Source organism: Manacus candei, unplaced genomic scaffold (genome assembly GCF_025592945.1).
Source record: "Manacus candei isolate 608988 ecotype Guabito, Panama unplaced genomic scaffold, ASM2559294v1 h1tg000028l, whole genome shotgun sequence".
Classification (NCBI taxonomy): Eukaryota; Metazoa; Chordata; class Aves; order Passeriformes; family Pipridae; genus Manacus; species Manacus candei.
Genome location: NW_026138076.1, coordinates 35,159,189 through 35,176,517, shown reverse-complemented (window position 1 = coordinate 35,176,517; position 17,329 = coordinate 35,159,189). Strand labels below are relative to the sequence as shown.

The 17,329-nt window shown below is 42.1% G+C and overlaps 1 protein-coding gene and 1 long non-coding RNA gene across 4 annotated transcripts in view; both read right to left on the bottom strand.

Annotated features, from left to right (window-relative positions):
- UNC5C (unc-5 netrin receptor C) overlaps positions 1-1,390 on the bottom strand; it is a 257,215-nt gene extending 255,825 nt beyond the window's left edge. For both annotated transcript variants that reach the window (XM_051789747.1, XM_051789749.1), the window contains exon 1: positions 881-1,390. In XM_051789747.1, coding sequence (XP_051645707.1) covers positions 881-1,004 — 124 coding nt within the window. In that variant the 5' untranslated portion in view covers positions 1,005-1,390. The remainder of the gene's footprint in view (positions 1-880) is intronic.
- A 6,046-nt stretch (positions 1,391-7,436) lies between these two features.
- LOC127472112 (uncharacterized) overlaps positions 7,437-17,329 on the bottom strand; it is a 126,589-nt gene continuing 116,696 nt past the window's right edge. The window contains exons 5-6 of one of the 2 annotated variants that reach the window (XR_007904870.1): positions 10,898-10,974; positions 7,437-7,625 (exon numbers count right to left, since the gene is read on the bottom strand). This is a non-coding gene — a long non-coding RNA (uncharacterized LOC127472112). The remainder of the gene's footprint in view (positions 7,626-10,897; positions 10,975-17,329) is intronic. The other variant, XR_007904871.1, reaches the window with a different exon arrangement.

Below are 17,329 nucleotides of genomic sequence, written 5' to 3'. Positions count from 1 at the left end.
CTTTAGCAAACCCACACATCCTTGATGTATGCAGCTCTGCTCACATGTAGCAACAACCTTTCTCTCTCCCCTAGTCCACCACAAAAGCAACACATTTCCACATTAAGTCTAACTCCTGGGAAGAAAGAAGAAAAGCACCGAGAAAGTTTGTCCAGCATCAGCTCGCAGGAGAAAAAGCCTCCTGCTGTGGCTGTCTGCCGGGTGGGTGCCACACTGAGACAGGGTTCTTTGTGATGCTCTCAAACGTCTCTAAACATGCACTGAGAATCAGGACATTGTCACTTGGAAAGAAGAATTTATACACGGGCCACAGGGAAAGCAGATCTAGATGTACTCCAGAATCCCCGACACGGGAGGGGAAACAAAATCCCAAAACATAAAAACAGAAAGACGGTAACTCCCTTCGGGTATATCATGTTCTAGGCAGGAAGAAGGAGGGCGTGGGGGGCGATAGGGGGGTTCAAGAACGACCGTCGGATGCAGAGCCCCGGGGCACGGCTGCGCCGCTGCCGAGGGACACCCGCCCCGCACCTGCCTTTCCCACGCACCTTGCCAGCCCTCCAGCGCGCACCGGCACCGCTCTCCCGCCCCAGAGCGCTGTCGGCGGGGCTCCTTCAGCCCAAACTTCCCCCTCCGCTCCCCGTGCCCCACTTGAGGAGAGAGTGAAGGGAAACGCCTGTCCCGGCCAGGCTCAGCACCGACAGAACCGACTCGGCCAGTGCGGCCGGACCCCGGCGGGGGTCGTGCATGCGGGGGAATGCACTGTTTGCACATACAAACACGGGGGGGGGAAGGAGTTACGGGATAAATTCGCATATCTAGCCCGCACGCGGAGGACGCCCCGACCCTTATCCATCCATCCACCCATCCATCGCCTTACCTTGCGCCGCGGAGCCGGGGCGGCTGGCCCCCAGGACGGCCAGGGCGGGGAGCACCACCGTCTGCAGCAGGTATCCCAGTCCCAGCCCGCAGCGGGCCGCCGTCCCCTCCAGCCCCTTCCCCATGGCCGGGGCAGCGGGGCAGTCGCGCTGAGCCGCGGAGCTTTCCTGTGCCGCCTGTGCCGGCCCCGTCCCACCGCCGGGCGCGGAGCGGCGCGGAGCCCCCGCGGGGCGCTCAGGGGGCGCGGGGGGCGGCGGGGCGAGGGGCTGCGCTCGTACCGGGGGCACAGGGGCGCTGCATGGCCCCGCGGAGGGGCGCGGAGCCGGCGGAGCGCTGCTTTCTTCCCGCGGGCGGCTCGGCGCTGCTGCCTCCACCCCGGGGGTGGGCGGGGGCCGGGGCCGGGGCCGGGGCTGGGGAGAAGGGGCTGCGCCGGCCGCCTGCGATAAAATGCGAGCTGGAGCGAGGAGCGGACCCAGAGGGAAGGGGGCGGGGGAGGCTGGGAGCCACCCGCCGCAGAACCGGCCCCCTTTCGCCTCCCCCGCCCGCGCCCCCTGCGCGCACACCCGCGGGCACACCCGCGCGGATGCTGGTGCGCACACGTGCGCGCCCGCCCACGCACAAACACGCGCTCGCACCCCCGCCCCGGCGGTACGGCCGGAGCAGACGCGGGATCGGGGGCTGCGCTAGCCGGACCCCTCTACACCGGCTCCTTCTTCCCCACACTGTTCCCGTGGGCCTGACACCCCCCCACAGGCACCTACAGGGCTCTGGAGGACCGGGACATCTTCAGGGGGCCATAAAATGCAGGGTGGGGGAGCCCCGTGCCGGCCGGGCGTCACCCGTCTTCTCCCACAAGCAGCAGGGTAGAGGGCAGGGAGAGAGAGCGAGCACCAGGAGAGCTGTTGGAGAACCCACCATCCCTGGGAAACGTCTCGCCGTTTGTCCTCCAGGGTCTCTCTCTTAAGGCTGCGGTCGGTCCCTGCCAGACCTTACCCTTCCACCCCTAAAAAGCTGTCTTCTGGCCTCTGCCCTCACCACGAACTCACCAAATCTCACTCAGTGGGGTAGCAGTGCCTACACCTCAGGTTTGCTGTTCAGCCAAGGCTCGATTTGGTTTTACTGTTGCTTTCTAGGGCTTGGGGTTTTTTTTTTCCTTTTTTTTTTTTTAATGGTTTGGAGGTTTGTTGGGGCTTTTACGTTTGTTTTGGGGGTTTTCATTGGGTTTTTCTTTTTTGAAGACTGATGACTCTTTTTTGAAGTTGTCCTTCCCTTTGCAGAGCCAAGACAGCCTGTCTGCAGCCATTAGCAGATCCAGCACCTCACACACCTGTGTGTCCATGCCCCTGTGTCAATGCCAGGGGCTGTTGCTCCACAGCCCTCCCCACACCATAGGAGGTTGCCTTCTCCAAGGCAACTCTAAGGAAGGTTGCCTTCTCCAGCCCAGAAGTTCCCTCAAAGCCGGGCTGCGTGAGAGACAAGGAGCGCTCTTTCCCTCGGAGGCGCGGCTAGGATCTTCTCAGTCACTCTGGCTTTGCCTTCCCCTCCCCCGCCCCTTCCACACATGAAAACAGCTACCAGCCTTGCTGATGCTGCAGGAGGGTTTCCCGGGGGCCACGGGAGCTGCCTGTCTCCGGGGAGGCTCTGTCCCACCTGCCCCCTGACTTTAATGCCCTTCCCAGGGAATTACCCAGACTGTTCCCATCTCAGGGTCTGGGGGGCAGCATTTTTTTCTCCTACGCAGCAGCTTACACAAAGCTGCAGTGTTATAGGAGAGCAAAGGTTTTTTTGGTTTGTTTTTGTGTGTGTGTGTGTGGTTTTGGGGTTTGGGGTTTTTGTGTGTGTGTGTGTGTAGGCACAGAGCAAGAAAAAAAGGCAGTTACTGTTCTGGGCAGCATACCTGGGCATGCCTGGAAGGTGCCCTAAGTAGGCTGTGTTTCAAGCCCAACAGGCTGATTTACCCAGCAGCACTCTCCAACTGGAGCACTCCACCTCTCCATCTCCTGCCTGTACTACATCCTTTAAGGGGGTGAGTCCCATCAGCTTCGAACAATACAGCATAGTTTAGGAAATATAAAGGCTCCACCAAAATCCATGAGTTAAGTCCTAAGGCTGCATAAGTGGTGAAAAGGAAACTCTCAACTTGTAACCATGTTCAAAGGGGAATGTGTGTCCTGAACAAGAGCTTTTTTGATTGCAGTCATTCCTTACAGTGATCCTTGGCTCCATACTGCCTAGCCTTTAGGCTCAGGTTGGTAGTCAACAGAACATTCTCCATGTATGATAACTATTTGCCAGTTTTGCTGTAACTATGTAGGCTGGGAGCATCTCTCTTTTGGGGGGTATTTCTTTCCCCTATGCTAGGGGAAACTTTTCAGAGGCAAGAATAGAGGCCTCTGAAAGATGTCACACATGGAAGATGTATTCATTGCAGCACCAGCTGATGGGCACATCTATTGCCACAAGGGATGAGAGAGGGAGGGCTTGCTTCTCCATTAATCGGAGTTAATTTATTTTTGATGTTTTGGAGCTTCCCAGGAGTAATACCTATAGTTCCAGACTTAGTTTCTAGTTAGTAGCTCAGTGACCTCATTAAATAAGTCCATCCCAATTTCAAAATATATCCCTGCAGCCTTGCCAGGGATCCCTGGTGGCTGCCAACCTGTCAGCCTCTCTGCCCTGGAGTAGGTGTAAGGGGGAGCATTGCTGCTTCACAGCTGTGACAGAAGTGATGGCACAGGGACCACAAGCTCTCAGCTTAGGGAGAAAGAAAGTCTTTTTTTCCGGTACCCAAGGTGTGGTGGACAACGGAGGAACAAAGGTACTCCAGCCTGAGGTGTTCAGTAATCACTTTTCTACTGGAAATGGGTATACCTTGACCTGGAGAAGATGGTTGAAGCAACAGCAACAAATAACTAGATAGGGATCTTCTCTGGAAATATTCTTTCAACTCTTTTTATGCTCTGTTATGTGTAAGAAAGGGCATCCAGGGATGTTCCATGTGTCTGCACCACTGAACTTTCTCAGTGATCCAATATACTCCAACAAACAACACGTGTGACTGGGCCAGCCCTAATGCCACTGCAATGGATTTTGCCTATTCAGGAGCAAGTCTGTCCAAGGGCTCTTTATTTTTCTCCTTGTGAGATAAACAGAATTATTATCCCATCTTAATAAATTTGACATTTGACACCAGAGTTAAAGGACTGATATAATTTAGGGATTTGGGATTGGAAAGTGCAAATTGCCTGGATTTATTCCAAAAATTGTTGTTTGGTTTTTGGTTTTGGCTTTTTTTTTCCCCTGATAGAATCTGGCTGGGAAGGTATTTTCCAGCTGTTAGAAAAGTCTGTGACTTAAAAGTACATGTAATGTAAGTGTATCTTTTTGTCAGCTTTAATGTCCTTAAAAATCACTCCACACCCTTCATAAACTCATCTGAAGCAAATATTAGTCTCCAATTTTTGTACTTGGACAGAAATATTAGGTGTCAAAGAGTTTGCATTGGAAAGTGGCTTAAGTAGCCTAACAGGTGTCACCTTCACTAGGTTTCCAGGTAAGTTCAAGAAATCACAAATCCAAATTACATAGCCACAGTAAATGACTATAAAATCTAGGGTACCATTTAAAAAGTTTCTGTGTAACTTGTGTAGTGGTGAATTTGATTTCAGTGTATTTTCTTGCCCAAGCATCTGGAGTTGCAAAACTGTCGATGAGAAGGTATATTGGATTTGAAAAGTCCTATCAGCTTTCATATTTAATATTGTGAATAGTAGTATAGGTACCAGGTTTTTCTCTAGATGTTTTCTTAGAATCCTCTGCATTTATAATGATTTATACAAACCTTAATGTAATTACAGAACTCAAGGGAAATTTATATTTACTTGTGTTACAGTGGCACAGCTCAGGACCACATTGCAGCAGGTACCAAAACAAAGAATCACAGAATCAATTTGGTTGGAAAAGACTTCTGAGATCGAATCCAACCCTTGACTGATCACCACCTTTTCTACCAGACCATGGCACTAAGTGCCACATCCAGTCATTTCTTGAACACCTCCAATGATAGTGACTCTACCACCTCCCTGAGCAGCCCATTCCGATGTTTAAGAACCCTTTCCATGAAGAAATTCCTCCTAATGTCCAACCTGAACCTCCCTTGGTGCAGCTAGAGGCTATGCCCTCTCGTCCTGTCGCTAGTTGCCTGGGAGAAGAGGCTGATCTCCACTAATGAAGTAGTATACTTCAATAAAGGACTGATATTAAAAACAATTCCAGAGAGTAAAATATATTTTGTAATGCTTAGACCCAGGTAAGATCTGCATCAAACTTTTTGAATCATCCCATTATTTATCTGAAAGGAAAGAAAACAGTACAAAACTACATGGGCATCTGCCACGTCTGAGTGAATTAGGTGTCGGCATTCTATGCCTTGTGGAGAGATGAACTGGAAAATTTGGAGGCCTGGGTGTTCTAATGTCAAGGTACCCAAGAGTCACAATCTTCATTGTTATCCCAGAACATATTTCCTTCCAAAACAGTGGTTTAAATGGCAGCTGATTATAGAGAGTTTTCAGGAGTTAACTTTGACTCAAAGGAATGTAACAGTTTCTTAATGTATTCCTCTACAGTATAGTGCATCAAACCAGATCCAGTCAGACAAAAATGGTAAAGCCTGATTCCAACCAGTTCAAACTGGCTCAAACTGCTTCCAACTGGTTTAAACTGATTCAAAAGGGTTCTGAGTGGTTCAAAGCATTTTAAACCAGTTCAAACCGGACCAAGCCAGTTAAAACAGGATCAAAGTGGTTCCAACTGTTTCAAGTGCCTTGATACTCATTGCAAAGAGTTGCAAAATTTGATTGATGTCTTTGCAGCAGAGGTACTAAGGTCCCCTCTGCTATGTGTGACTTCAGCAAGGCTGGTTTGAACAAGGAAAAGAATCTTTCCTATGCATTGATAATTCCAAGTAAGATTCATTAGCCCGTCCTCTCACTGAGCGCTGTGTTCCTTGGCACATACTGTCACCTCTGTCCAACCAATCTGAGGACTCATTAGGTACATAAACATCAACAAGGGATGCATATTCAGGTTACACATCAGGTGATTATGATAGTCAAGATGCCGTCGGCTACTGAGATACACCTAAAGCAGCATGGTGTATTTGAGAGGGCTGTATTTTGCACGCTCCTTCACTAGCTGTTTGCAGTGGCACGTGGCATGCACACCTGCTTTTGGCTCTGCCATTACCCCAGGCTCTACCATGCTGCTCTTATTTTATGGCAGAGCCCAGCACTATGCAATCCAAAAAGCAGGTGTGTGACAAACCTCTCACTTCAGTGACATACATACCCCAATCCATCAAGTACTGCATTTTTCTCTCACAGTTTAGATAGGCAATTACTTCCTCTGTGGTTGCTGTGTGTTATACCGTGTATCAGCAAATGAAACTACCCTTTTGATATCTTACATTTCAAGAGCAACACAACCTCATTTCAAGTAAAAACTTCTGAGCATTTTTTCATGCTGGGAATAACTATTTGTGGTGGAACTGTGGTCTGAGGAAAATTTCTTTCATACCTACTGAAATCTAATAAAACAAGTGATTGTGTTTCAGCTTCCAAAATCACTACTTTGTCTGCTTATTTCTGGAACCAGATCTTCCAAATTTTCTCTCTTACTTATGAATTACAGTTATGTGCTAAATTTTCAGTCTTGGCATTATATTAGCAAGTCCATAGGTCAGCATATATGTTAATAGTGCCCACTTAAGCAGTTTAAACAGTGTTTCACCTCATAGCAACCATCACTCTAGAACTGTGCTGAATCACCTGGAAGACCATATGATGTCCTGCTCCTGATGCCATTTGAGGTGCACAGCTCCCATTTGTTTAATAAATTAACCATTTAACAATTAACAACTCTGTTGTCCTCACCATTCTTTCTAAGAACTTGGATTTTCATAATATCTGATGTGGACCTTCTTGAACTAAAGTAATTATACTAAAGGTAGGGCCAAATTCTGTCTCTGTATGCATGCTAGATATTGTGCATAACATCCTGTTGTAATTCCTGCAAGAGGACGCTGCAATCTGAGCTTAGGACTTGTTCACCTAGGGAAGAAAGGTTAAAAATTCAAAAGTGTTTTAAGTCTCACTTTCAGTAGTCAGGGGCATCATATTTTTGAATGACAACAGGACTTAGGCTCCTTGCCCATTTTTGAAATCTGTGTCCTCCAGCTACAGCCAAATAATGCAGCCAAAGAGCTTTTTCTTTCATATGAATTGTCTGTAAACAGATCACAAATTTCTTATTTATTTATTCTCTCTTCACATTTGTTTGGTGAATATTTTCTCTGAACATCTCCTGAGCTGTAGCTCATTCATGCACAATTCATCATGAGCATTTGAAGTCCAGTATTCAAACTATTTTCCTTATTCCAATGGAATGATACCATATGAAAACATTTCCCATCAACAAATATTCTGTAACAGAAAACAAAAAAAAACCCAACCAAACAAACAAAAAACGTGGTCATTTTAATCTCTATCTCTCTGGAAATTCACTGCAAAAATACAAAAGGTGAGACCTACTGTCAGTTCCTATTTGTTGGGACCTGAGGCGAGCGTTGCCCTCGCTGTTTCTGAAGGCAGCTCCGGTGGCGACAGGCGGCTGAGCGATTGCGGTGCCTCCCAGCAGAGGGAGATATGATACATCGACTCCGGCCCCGGCTGCACAGCTCTCAGTCTCTGCAATAGATCGATGAGTCATGAATGTTTTAGGAACATGTCAGAGTCCCATGGCTTCTCATTATCTAAGCATTTTATCTGAGTACAAACCTCTTTTAGGCCTGTCCCTGATAGCTGCATCATCCTATACCAGATTTCGTCAGTCTCTGTCTTCAGCTAAGGTGAAGGACATGAATAACTTGATATATTTCAGTCTGTTGCACAACAACATCATATTCCTCTCTCCCTCTCCACTCACAATTATTTTTTGTAGCATTGTAACTACATATCTACCTTTAAGTTGAATATTGATGTGACTGACAGGTCTCAGTCTGCCCCAGGATCATCAGATTCCACTGAATTTGGTTATCTCTTTTGTTTGACAAGTACTAATTTCTGATTTTCCAGTTCAGGGTATGATGTCTCCAAATTTCTTTACCAATGTCACAGAAATTCTTTCTCCGATGGCTGAATGCTACCTCACTGCCCACCTCTGCCTTTGTGTTTTCCCCCTGCCTTAGGTACCATGAGATAACAACATAATTGCTTTTGGGATCTTTGTTTCAAATTCTCTCTGTAGGTGTGTATACTGGGTTTCTCTTACTCTATGCATTATTTTATGGATTCTCTTCCCTGATACACTTTGCAGAAAGTGACATTTGAAATAATTATAATTACAGCATTTATTAAACCCCTTCTTAAGGGAGGAAACTGATAGCACGCAGAAAGAAATACTAAAGAAGAATAAGGAAACTCTCTGGCAAAATAAGAAGATGTAGGTTCTATGAAGAAATATATTTTCTGACAAAATTAACTGTTAATGTAGTATTTTTGTGCTCTACAATAACATCAAACTTACACACAGACCTATGTAACATTCATCTGTCTTCTAGATTAAAAAATTGCATAATTTTAATTGTTACAGATTTGCTTTATGGTTCAATATATTTGTAGTTTCATACATGAACTATTTTGTGAAAACATATCACATTAAGCAAACTATGGGAGTTTGAGTACATGGCAATGGCCCCAGCCTTCCCATTTCTATCTACTTTGTGAGGAAAACCAACTACAACAAAAACAAAGAACCTTAATTTGTATGTTTGGGTTTTTTCCCCTTTTCATTTTGAATTTTGACAAACTACTCTGTTGTACAGTGCATTTCAAGTGCAACTCTCCCCATTAGCTGCTCTACTGCATTTACTCCTGCCAATGTGTAACTGAATAATATGTTTTTTACTCGACAGAAAGAAGCTTTCATAGGGAGAACCTCAAATTTCTGACAATAGCATCTGACAATAGGAGAAAATCTGTTGTAATGCCTGTAATGGAAGCCTAGTTGTGTGTTTTCAGTCTTTTTTCTCCTGGCCTCTTGGTGGCAGGGCAATTAGAGCTCAAATGTACAGGGGAAGTTATCCCAGTACAGTAATCAAAGCAAACATTATATAGATTTTGATTGCTTCACAAGAATGAAGTATTTGTTAGCTGAAGTAGCTTTATTGATTCAAATGAGGAGATGTATTTATTCTGTTTTGTGAAGTGCTCCAAACTGTGTATGCATTTAATGCTTATGAACTCAGAGATGAAGGGCTAGAAAAGTTCTGTGTCAAGCTGAAGAGAAACTGTATCATTTCCAAAATGTTTATTCTAATGTTCTTTTCAAAAGCCAGTTATAATACTCGCAGTTATCATTATCATCTTATAAAAGACCTTTATGTTTCACAAACAGCGTGATTTGTTTAAGTCACATAATTAACAACATTCTTGACTGTTTAGTAATAATTAGTTTGTTTTCGTAGAAGTACTCTGTTTCATCTATCTGTATAGAGGCTGAAAAATAATGGAATAACAAAAATGTTCAGTCTCAAGGCCGAAGATGAAAAGTTTATGAAAATAAAAATCACTCACAATGACAACATGTGATCCTGTTTTAAGTATGACCCTTAGCTCCTTAAAGCTCGTGCTGTTCAATTCTAGAAAGTAACTTGTGTGATTTGTGTTACCACAGTAGTTTAAATTGACAGCCTTAAGGTTTTTTTTGTCTGAAGACATTATTAATAATTCAGCTGTGCATTTCCTCGTGTGCAACACAGACAACATCAAGCAAAACTTGAAAAATAAAGAGAAGGCTGCCCTTGCTTCTGAAGTCTAACCAGGATAACATGTGTTCCTTGTAACACACTGAAAAAAAGTTTAAGTTTTGTCCCAAGAAGATGTAGTTATTCTATGTCTGCTCTTATTTCAAGTGAAGTTCTGCAGAGATTTACAGAAACCAGCTCAGGCCCCTTGGGAATAAGTCCTCTATGTGAAAAACCTTGTGCCCTTTCACCTATAGGACTCTACTGTAAAGATAATAGTGAGAGCCTTTATTTTGGCCAGGGAGCATTGAAGGTTATCTGCAGCTGTCTAATTTATTACCACTTCAATTCAAGACCTACATTTTTATTCATTGTTTCTCTGATGAGTAATGCTTTGAAAGGTAATATCAAATAAATGGACCCATGGCTGTGGCCCAACAATGCTTTCTGTTATTAGATGTCTCAGTTGTTCTGTGTTCAAGGATGATTAAAGTATCTTGAACGGAGTTTCTTAGTTCATTTCATTCTATGTGCATACATAAATTAGTTGATGGTTATCTATTAATAAAAACTTAATATTCTACATTATTCTCTATAAAATGTAGCAGGTTTTTTTCTCTTTTTTCTTTTTTTTTTCTTTTTTTTTTTTTTTTTTGGAACTAGAACTATTCGCTCTCCTCAAGAGTCTGATAAGACACAGATTACAATACTGCCTTGATAATGGCCAAGACTTCTGCTTCCTCTGAATAACATGAACTCGAAGATGAAAAGTGATACTTTCTCTTCATAACTAACATTAGTCATTATTTAGTTTTGAGATTATTAAAACCAGTTCTGAAATGTGGAACAATAACTTACCCCTAAAAAACAAGATATGGTAAACTCTGTTTTCTTGGTCCCAACAAAGCAGTACCAGCAATCATGCTATCTGCAAGATTGACATTCCCTAAAAGCTGCTCCTTCTCCAGACCACAGGAGGTAAAAAAGGGCAGAACTTGATTTTGACAAGGTTAGACCACAACAGACCCGCCTGGGGACTCATCGATTTCTCTGGAGTTGAACTGTTCCGAGTAGCAACAATGCCGGCTCACTTAACGACCGCTTTGAAAAGCAAGTTTTAATGATCAAGTGACTAAGAGAGAAGGCATAGGGTGGAAGAGAGCAGACACAGGAGGGGGACAAGACAGAATATTGCCAGACAGTCTCAATACTCACAGCAAGTGGGAGTAAGTATGTTAATTATTGGAGAACTTGGATTCTTTCTGCCTGTTCTACACGTTCTCAAAAGTGTCCTGGAAGAGGAAGGCATAAATTGGAACTGAGAAAGAGTAGCATTTTGGAGGCTGCTGGCTGAGTTTTTATTCTTTTAATTTTTAGCAAACAAGGAAGACTAGATTACTTTAGAAGAAAATTGAAGAACGGATCACAGTTTACAAGGATTAGCATGTGGGAGGACTGCAGGGGATGGAACGCTGTAAAAGTAATAGGACATAATGTATAAGCAGCAAGATCCTTTTTCTTAGAAGAATCAAATAAACAATATGATCAAAACTAGGACAAGATTCACAGTTACAAGCCAAGAAAAGATTTCATGATTCTTGTTCCTCCCCACACCTCTAACATTTCAGGGATTGTCAAAATCCCTTTAGGAGTACAGAACATCTTTAGCCATTTCCCTTTTTTTTTTTTTTCTCTCCAAAAGGAATTTATTTTTCACTTAAATTTACTTTTACTCCACACACTTCCATCTTTCTCTGCAAGAAAAATCATTCTCACAGTGATGCAGCCTGCAATATGGTAGCTGGGCTACCTTTGAGTATTTGATGGAAGGTAGCACTGTAACTTTATCCATTTAGCCAGATTTTTGTGCATGGTGGAACTTTTAAAAAAAAAAAAAAGGAGTTCAGAGAGTGCAAAGGAGTCACTGTGTAGTCTTACCCCATTTTGGCGTGGGTCCAGGCCTTTTGTTGCCCTTTTAAGGACATTTGTCTGCCCTAGGAGTACCATGTGTCCTTAATGTTTACAAGAGAATTAAGATCACCAGTGATAGTGGTCTTAGGATCAAGAGGCAAGTCTACATTCAATACCTTGTTTATACTCCTAGCTGGTTTTCCCAGAATTAGTACACACATCAACAATTCCATAATGTATGAGTAAGATCTGTTTATTCCTTACCACGGCTTCAGCATTAATCATTTATCCTTCTCCAAATCATCAGTAAAACTCTATGCTGTGGAAAAGTACTAAAAGATAGTTAGTGTCTTGCAGCAGGATTAGGCTTAGACCTAGTCCAGATTTAACAATACCTTTTTGCACAGGGATATTACACTGCTGTACTGCTCTCTGCTCAAACATATGGAAGTTTTCCATTCAGCTGTGCCGTGCTTTCAACAAGCAATTTTGGCAAACAGATTTTTAGAGACATCCAAAGGTAATCATATATAAATTTTTGAGAACAGAAGATCATTTATGTGGTACTTTTTGCACAAATTATAGAAAAAAAATTATAATCTGTGAAGATCCCTAACAACTTGCAGTGCTGTAGAAAGCTGCGAGGCCAAAGCTAATGGAGTTTTCTCGGGTATTGGACTGCTGTCATGCTTGTCTCTGCTGATGAGTGGCATAATTAAGAAACTTGTGTCAGTCTGGGGCTTATGATAGGAGGAGAAAGACCTTTTTAGATCACTGCATCTAGTGGACTAGAAGTTGAGCTGCCCTTTTTTTTCCTGTCTTCTATTAAGTATTAGTACAAGGTGAACAAGGTGAAGGTGATTGGTGCTAAGAGATATCAACTGGAAGAGAAAATAACAACAAATAGAACTAATATTTTTGTAGTGTTGCCTAAAATCCAGAAAAGCAGGGAGAATCTTCCATGTTTTGTCTGCTACTGGTTTCCTGAGAACTTCGGAAGATATCACTTAGTGAGCTAAGTCCTTTCATAGCTGCTGAAGTGTTATAGCAGCTTTTACAGCTACTAAAGATGGTGTGCTCATTAGCAGATCGGCCCTGCAACTACACAGCCATTGCTGCAAATCACTGTGGGGGGATGTTTTTCTGGAAATTCAAGGCCACAGTACTTGATATGGTTTTCACCTCTCATGATAACACTTTTCATTTGGACCACTTAACTCTTTGCAGTTTTTAATTCAGCTGGCCTGTAAATAGAGCTACTGTTTTCCCCACATACAGTATTTATGTTCTTCCACATTTAACCCCAATAGAATTAGTGCTAAAGGTGAACATTAAGCCAAAGAATGATTCTTTTAATTATATCTGCTACTGACACAAATGTTCTTTATATCCAGAATCTCCTGCTAGTACTCTTATGAACTACCAAGTTCCTCTGGCAGGAAAGCAAGTGTTCACAAGCTTAAGGAATTCCATAGTCATTTTATTGATGGCAATTCTGTTAGTTGTGTGCTCTGAGGCTGCTGCTGGTGCAAGGTCTGGGTAATGGATTGGGTAATGGATTCTGCACACAGAGCACACATTCAAGAAGAATTCTCCAGGGAATCGAAAAATGAGCTATTACCCTTATATAAACACTAGAAGAAAACAAAACAAAAGAACCCTCCAAACTTAATACAACAATATTTATAAAGTGCGGTTCAGCCTGGATGGTGGGATTTCTAGAAACTTTGCTTATATGTTTGTAACTCTGTCTAATTACAGAAAAGTTTGCTGTGAGTACCTAAACCATATGTAGATGGCTTACAGTCTTTGCTCAGACATTTCTAAAGATATGTGCCTCATGTGGTTTATCTTTTTTTGTCTGTCCCTCTGACATGCACAGTCCTCAGCATAATCTCAGTGTTTTTTTTCAGGAAGATGGGGTGAGAACAGGCTGTCATTCTTGTGGAGACATTCACTCCCTTGCCCAAGCAAACTCTGCAGCCTCCAGGAAGGCAGGCAGCTGGGAGTTCCTTGGTCAATTTAAGTACTCACCATCATTAACCCCAACCACATCTCACTCTCTCAGTGTGAAGAAAATGTGTTGCCTACCAATATTGCTTTACCCTAAGTTGTCACAACTCCCTACCAGTCTTTCAGACTCTTTGGCAGCTGCCACAGACTGAGAAACACTGACTTAGAGGACTGCTGATAGCCTAGTCAACCACACTGCAAAAACCAGTACTAACTGACGGCAAAGGAAACTACACAGTTCTGCAAATCCCAGCACATACAAAAAATCCTGGCAATTTAGATTATGGAGTAGATTATGGCATGTAGATTATGGAGTAAGATCTTATGAACATATATGAAATGTGTCTGGGGGAAGTCCTTTTTGTATTAGAGAGGAACTCACACAAAAATGCTTGCCATACTTACAACCAAAAGTTTGTGAGTTGCCTCCTGAGAAAGCTAAAGGACAGAAGTACTTGTTGTTAGCTGTAAAGTGCCAATAGGCATGACACAAAGAGGATTAACCACGTCGAGAGTTTGGGAACTTGAGGATGAACATTTTTTGTCTCAAGCCACAAAGTCTTGTGCTTCTGGACTCTTCAGGTCATGCTTGGTCTGGATGTGTCGTAGCCAGATATTAAATTGGACTCATTTAGAAATCACAGAACTCATTAAAAATCACAGAAGGAAAGGTTGGAAGTTGATCTCAATGCCTGAAGGAGGAATAAGTTAGCCCATGTCTCAAGCTCACTTAGGAATGGCAATTAAAATCTAATTCTAATTAGCAGTACTGGATGCTACTCTAAATAAAAAGAAATGTGCAGATTTGTTGTGCAGATTCTTAGCTGCAGAAGTAGGCAAGTAGTAGACAATGTGCAAGTTAATCACTGATGCAAGAGCAAATAGACTAGATTGTGTATACAAAAAACACACACTAAAGGTTTCTTTTGCAAGATGAGTTACTGTCAGACCAGACGTCAAGGCTGATGTTGAGGCCAGGGCAACCTGTTTAGGCTTTAGTATCTGATTTGATTTCTGGTTAATTAGGGCTGAGAAGTTGGAAAGTTTGCAACTCTGTTGCATATCCTTTACCTGCTCTGAGGAGATAAATTAGGAGAAACCCCAGGCTTTCTATCTCTAATAATCATCCAATAAAAATTACAGAGAGGCATAAAGTCTCCAGCTGCCAGCTCAGACTCGTTACTGTGGGTCATGTCATCTGGAGAGCCAAAAGAAGTGAGGATCCAGGAACTCTAAGCATTAAAGGTAAATCATCTTTTATTCAACCATTATTATTGCAAACATCAGGAGATCAGAAAACCATGTCCCAAATAAGGCAATTATTATAAACAGGCACTGCATTTGATCCTTTCAATTTATGATCACGGTATAATACATACTTTTATTAATTTGAGCAGTGTCAGGTACTGATCCTGCATATGTCCCACCATGCAGTAACTTCAGAAATGTGACTACTGCTATTACTATTCATGTGTGTACATCCTGCAGTGTGCCTAGGGCCAAGATCCTGAAAGTTCAGCATCTAAATATCTTTTGAGATTACGGCCTACATTAAACATAATTGAATTTGCGATACATTTTGGCATAATGCTTCCAGAAACTACACTAATAACTGTAATAATCCCTAACCTAACTGTTACAAGGGAGGGGAATCATGTTAGAATTATAAGAAACAGAAACACATGGAAATACTTAAACTGTGTCACCCAACATTATATACTGTGCTTTTTAATTGCAAGGAAGCTGGGACTGCAGTGAAAAACAGCAACACTTGTGAATTTGGACTGCCATTACTGTCACATTTTGTTGAGTACTACATTTATACACATTTTAATGGTACTCGAAATAGAATGCCAAACCTTCTCAGCTTTACTTGCTCTATAAAAAGAATATGAAGGCAAAGTCTAGAAGCAAAGGAAAGAAAAGAAAAAAAAAAAGATATGAAGAAAGAATGGAAAAAGAGGAAAAATCTATGTGTGATGCCTTTCCTGGAAGCAATTCAATGGAAATAGTAACAATAAAACTATTCTAGAAATAAAGACATATAATACACTGTTCCTAAATGAAAGTAGATCTTTTTACTACTGTAAAACATGTGAAGTGCTACCTGTCAGTAGTTAAGCATAAACCAAAGCTTTTCTCTTCATCTTCAAAACCAGAAATCTCAAAAATGGACTAAATATAAATCCAGTGATTTTCATTAGGACAATTCTGTACAGATTTTTAAATAGCCCTTTAAAACTCTGCTTGATTATTATTTACGTGCAACTCTTATAATAGAGCCCCAGGCTTTCACAAGAACACGTATTTTATGACTTTCTGAAGGCAATTTAATGTATTAGGAAGAAAAAGGAAAAGGGAAAGGAAGGAATTTATCCCAAAGATGTTTGGCTACCTTCTTACTTGTAATTCCATACAGCAATAAAATGTCTGGCAAATAAGGGGAAAAAAATTGTCCTCTTTTTTACATATGGTGAATTGTAGAACCCATATTAATATTCATAGCCTCTCCTCTATCTCACCTTGAGCAGCTTTAACTACAACTGAAAGGCTGAGTCTAGTGCTTCAATGGAGACCTTTATCTTGGCACTTGCTTAAATTCTGCTTCATCCAAAATGGTATAAGTAAATTTGCATACACTAACCTTATAATATTTAAAAGATATGCTTTCACTTCCAAAACACTACAGTCCCTATTTCTGAGTTTATTACAACTTAATTCAACTCAACCATGACTGGGCAAACGCTGTAGAATGAGGTCTGCATACACTGCTATAATGGGTGCTGAGTTGCAGACATGGTAGATGTGAACTGGTATTTAAGATGCCTTTCAACTTGTTGGCAGCATCAGGTTTCTAAATTGTGTCTGTAAATGCAGCTTTTGAACATGTGAGGCCTAGAAATAATTCACCAATATGGGATAATTCTTATTAATTCAAATTTTTATGTCACTGCTGCACCTCTTCAAGTCATGCTAAGTTAGCCTGTCAGTTTAATCACGGTGCAGGCAAGCTGCATATTTGGAAACTACATGGAGAAGTTATCTTTGTTTTCAGAACTTATGAAAGGAATTCCAAGATACTGACTGTAGTGTCTTGCCTTGTGTTCCTGCCTCAAGGATTAACATTTTGCCTGTAATAATCATCTGAGCTCTTATTCTCTAATTTAATTTAAAGGCATATATAAAATTAAAACTTAAACAGTTCAAAGGAAAAGACTTTATCTCTCACACGGTTAATGAGAAGGCGACAATACAAATATCCAACTTAAAAATGTAACTTAAAGTTTTGGTCTCAAACATTGGAGCAGCTTCAGAAGAGCACTGACTCTGTATAAACATTCAGTGATACTAAACTCTTTCTAGGTTAACATAAGGAGAGTAAAATTGTTTGAAATTCATTGGTATATGAACTAGACTTGAACTTCTTTAGTAAAAATGGGTTCCTTGCTATATTGCCTTGCAACTCAGACCCCTTATGGCAACTGTGTCACGTAAAGATGAGCTGCAAAGATTTGCACTGTAGTTGTGCTGCTTGTTAAGACAGAGTGTGTTTGTAATGACATACAGACATGTGGAAATTTGTGATTAGGTCCTGTATCCAAGCAGCAACATTAGGATTAGTGGGGATGAACACAATTTCAGGAGCTGTCCCATACATATTTCTTCATGAGCCTAGAATGCAGAAAGCTCAGGAAAAGCTCTGTAGCTATTGTGAAAACATCA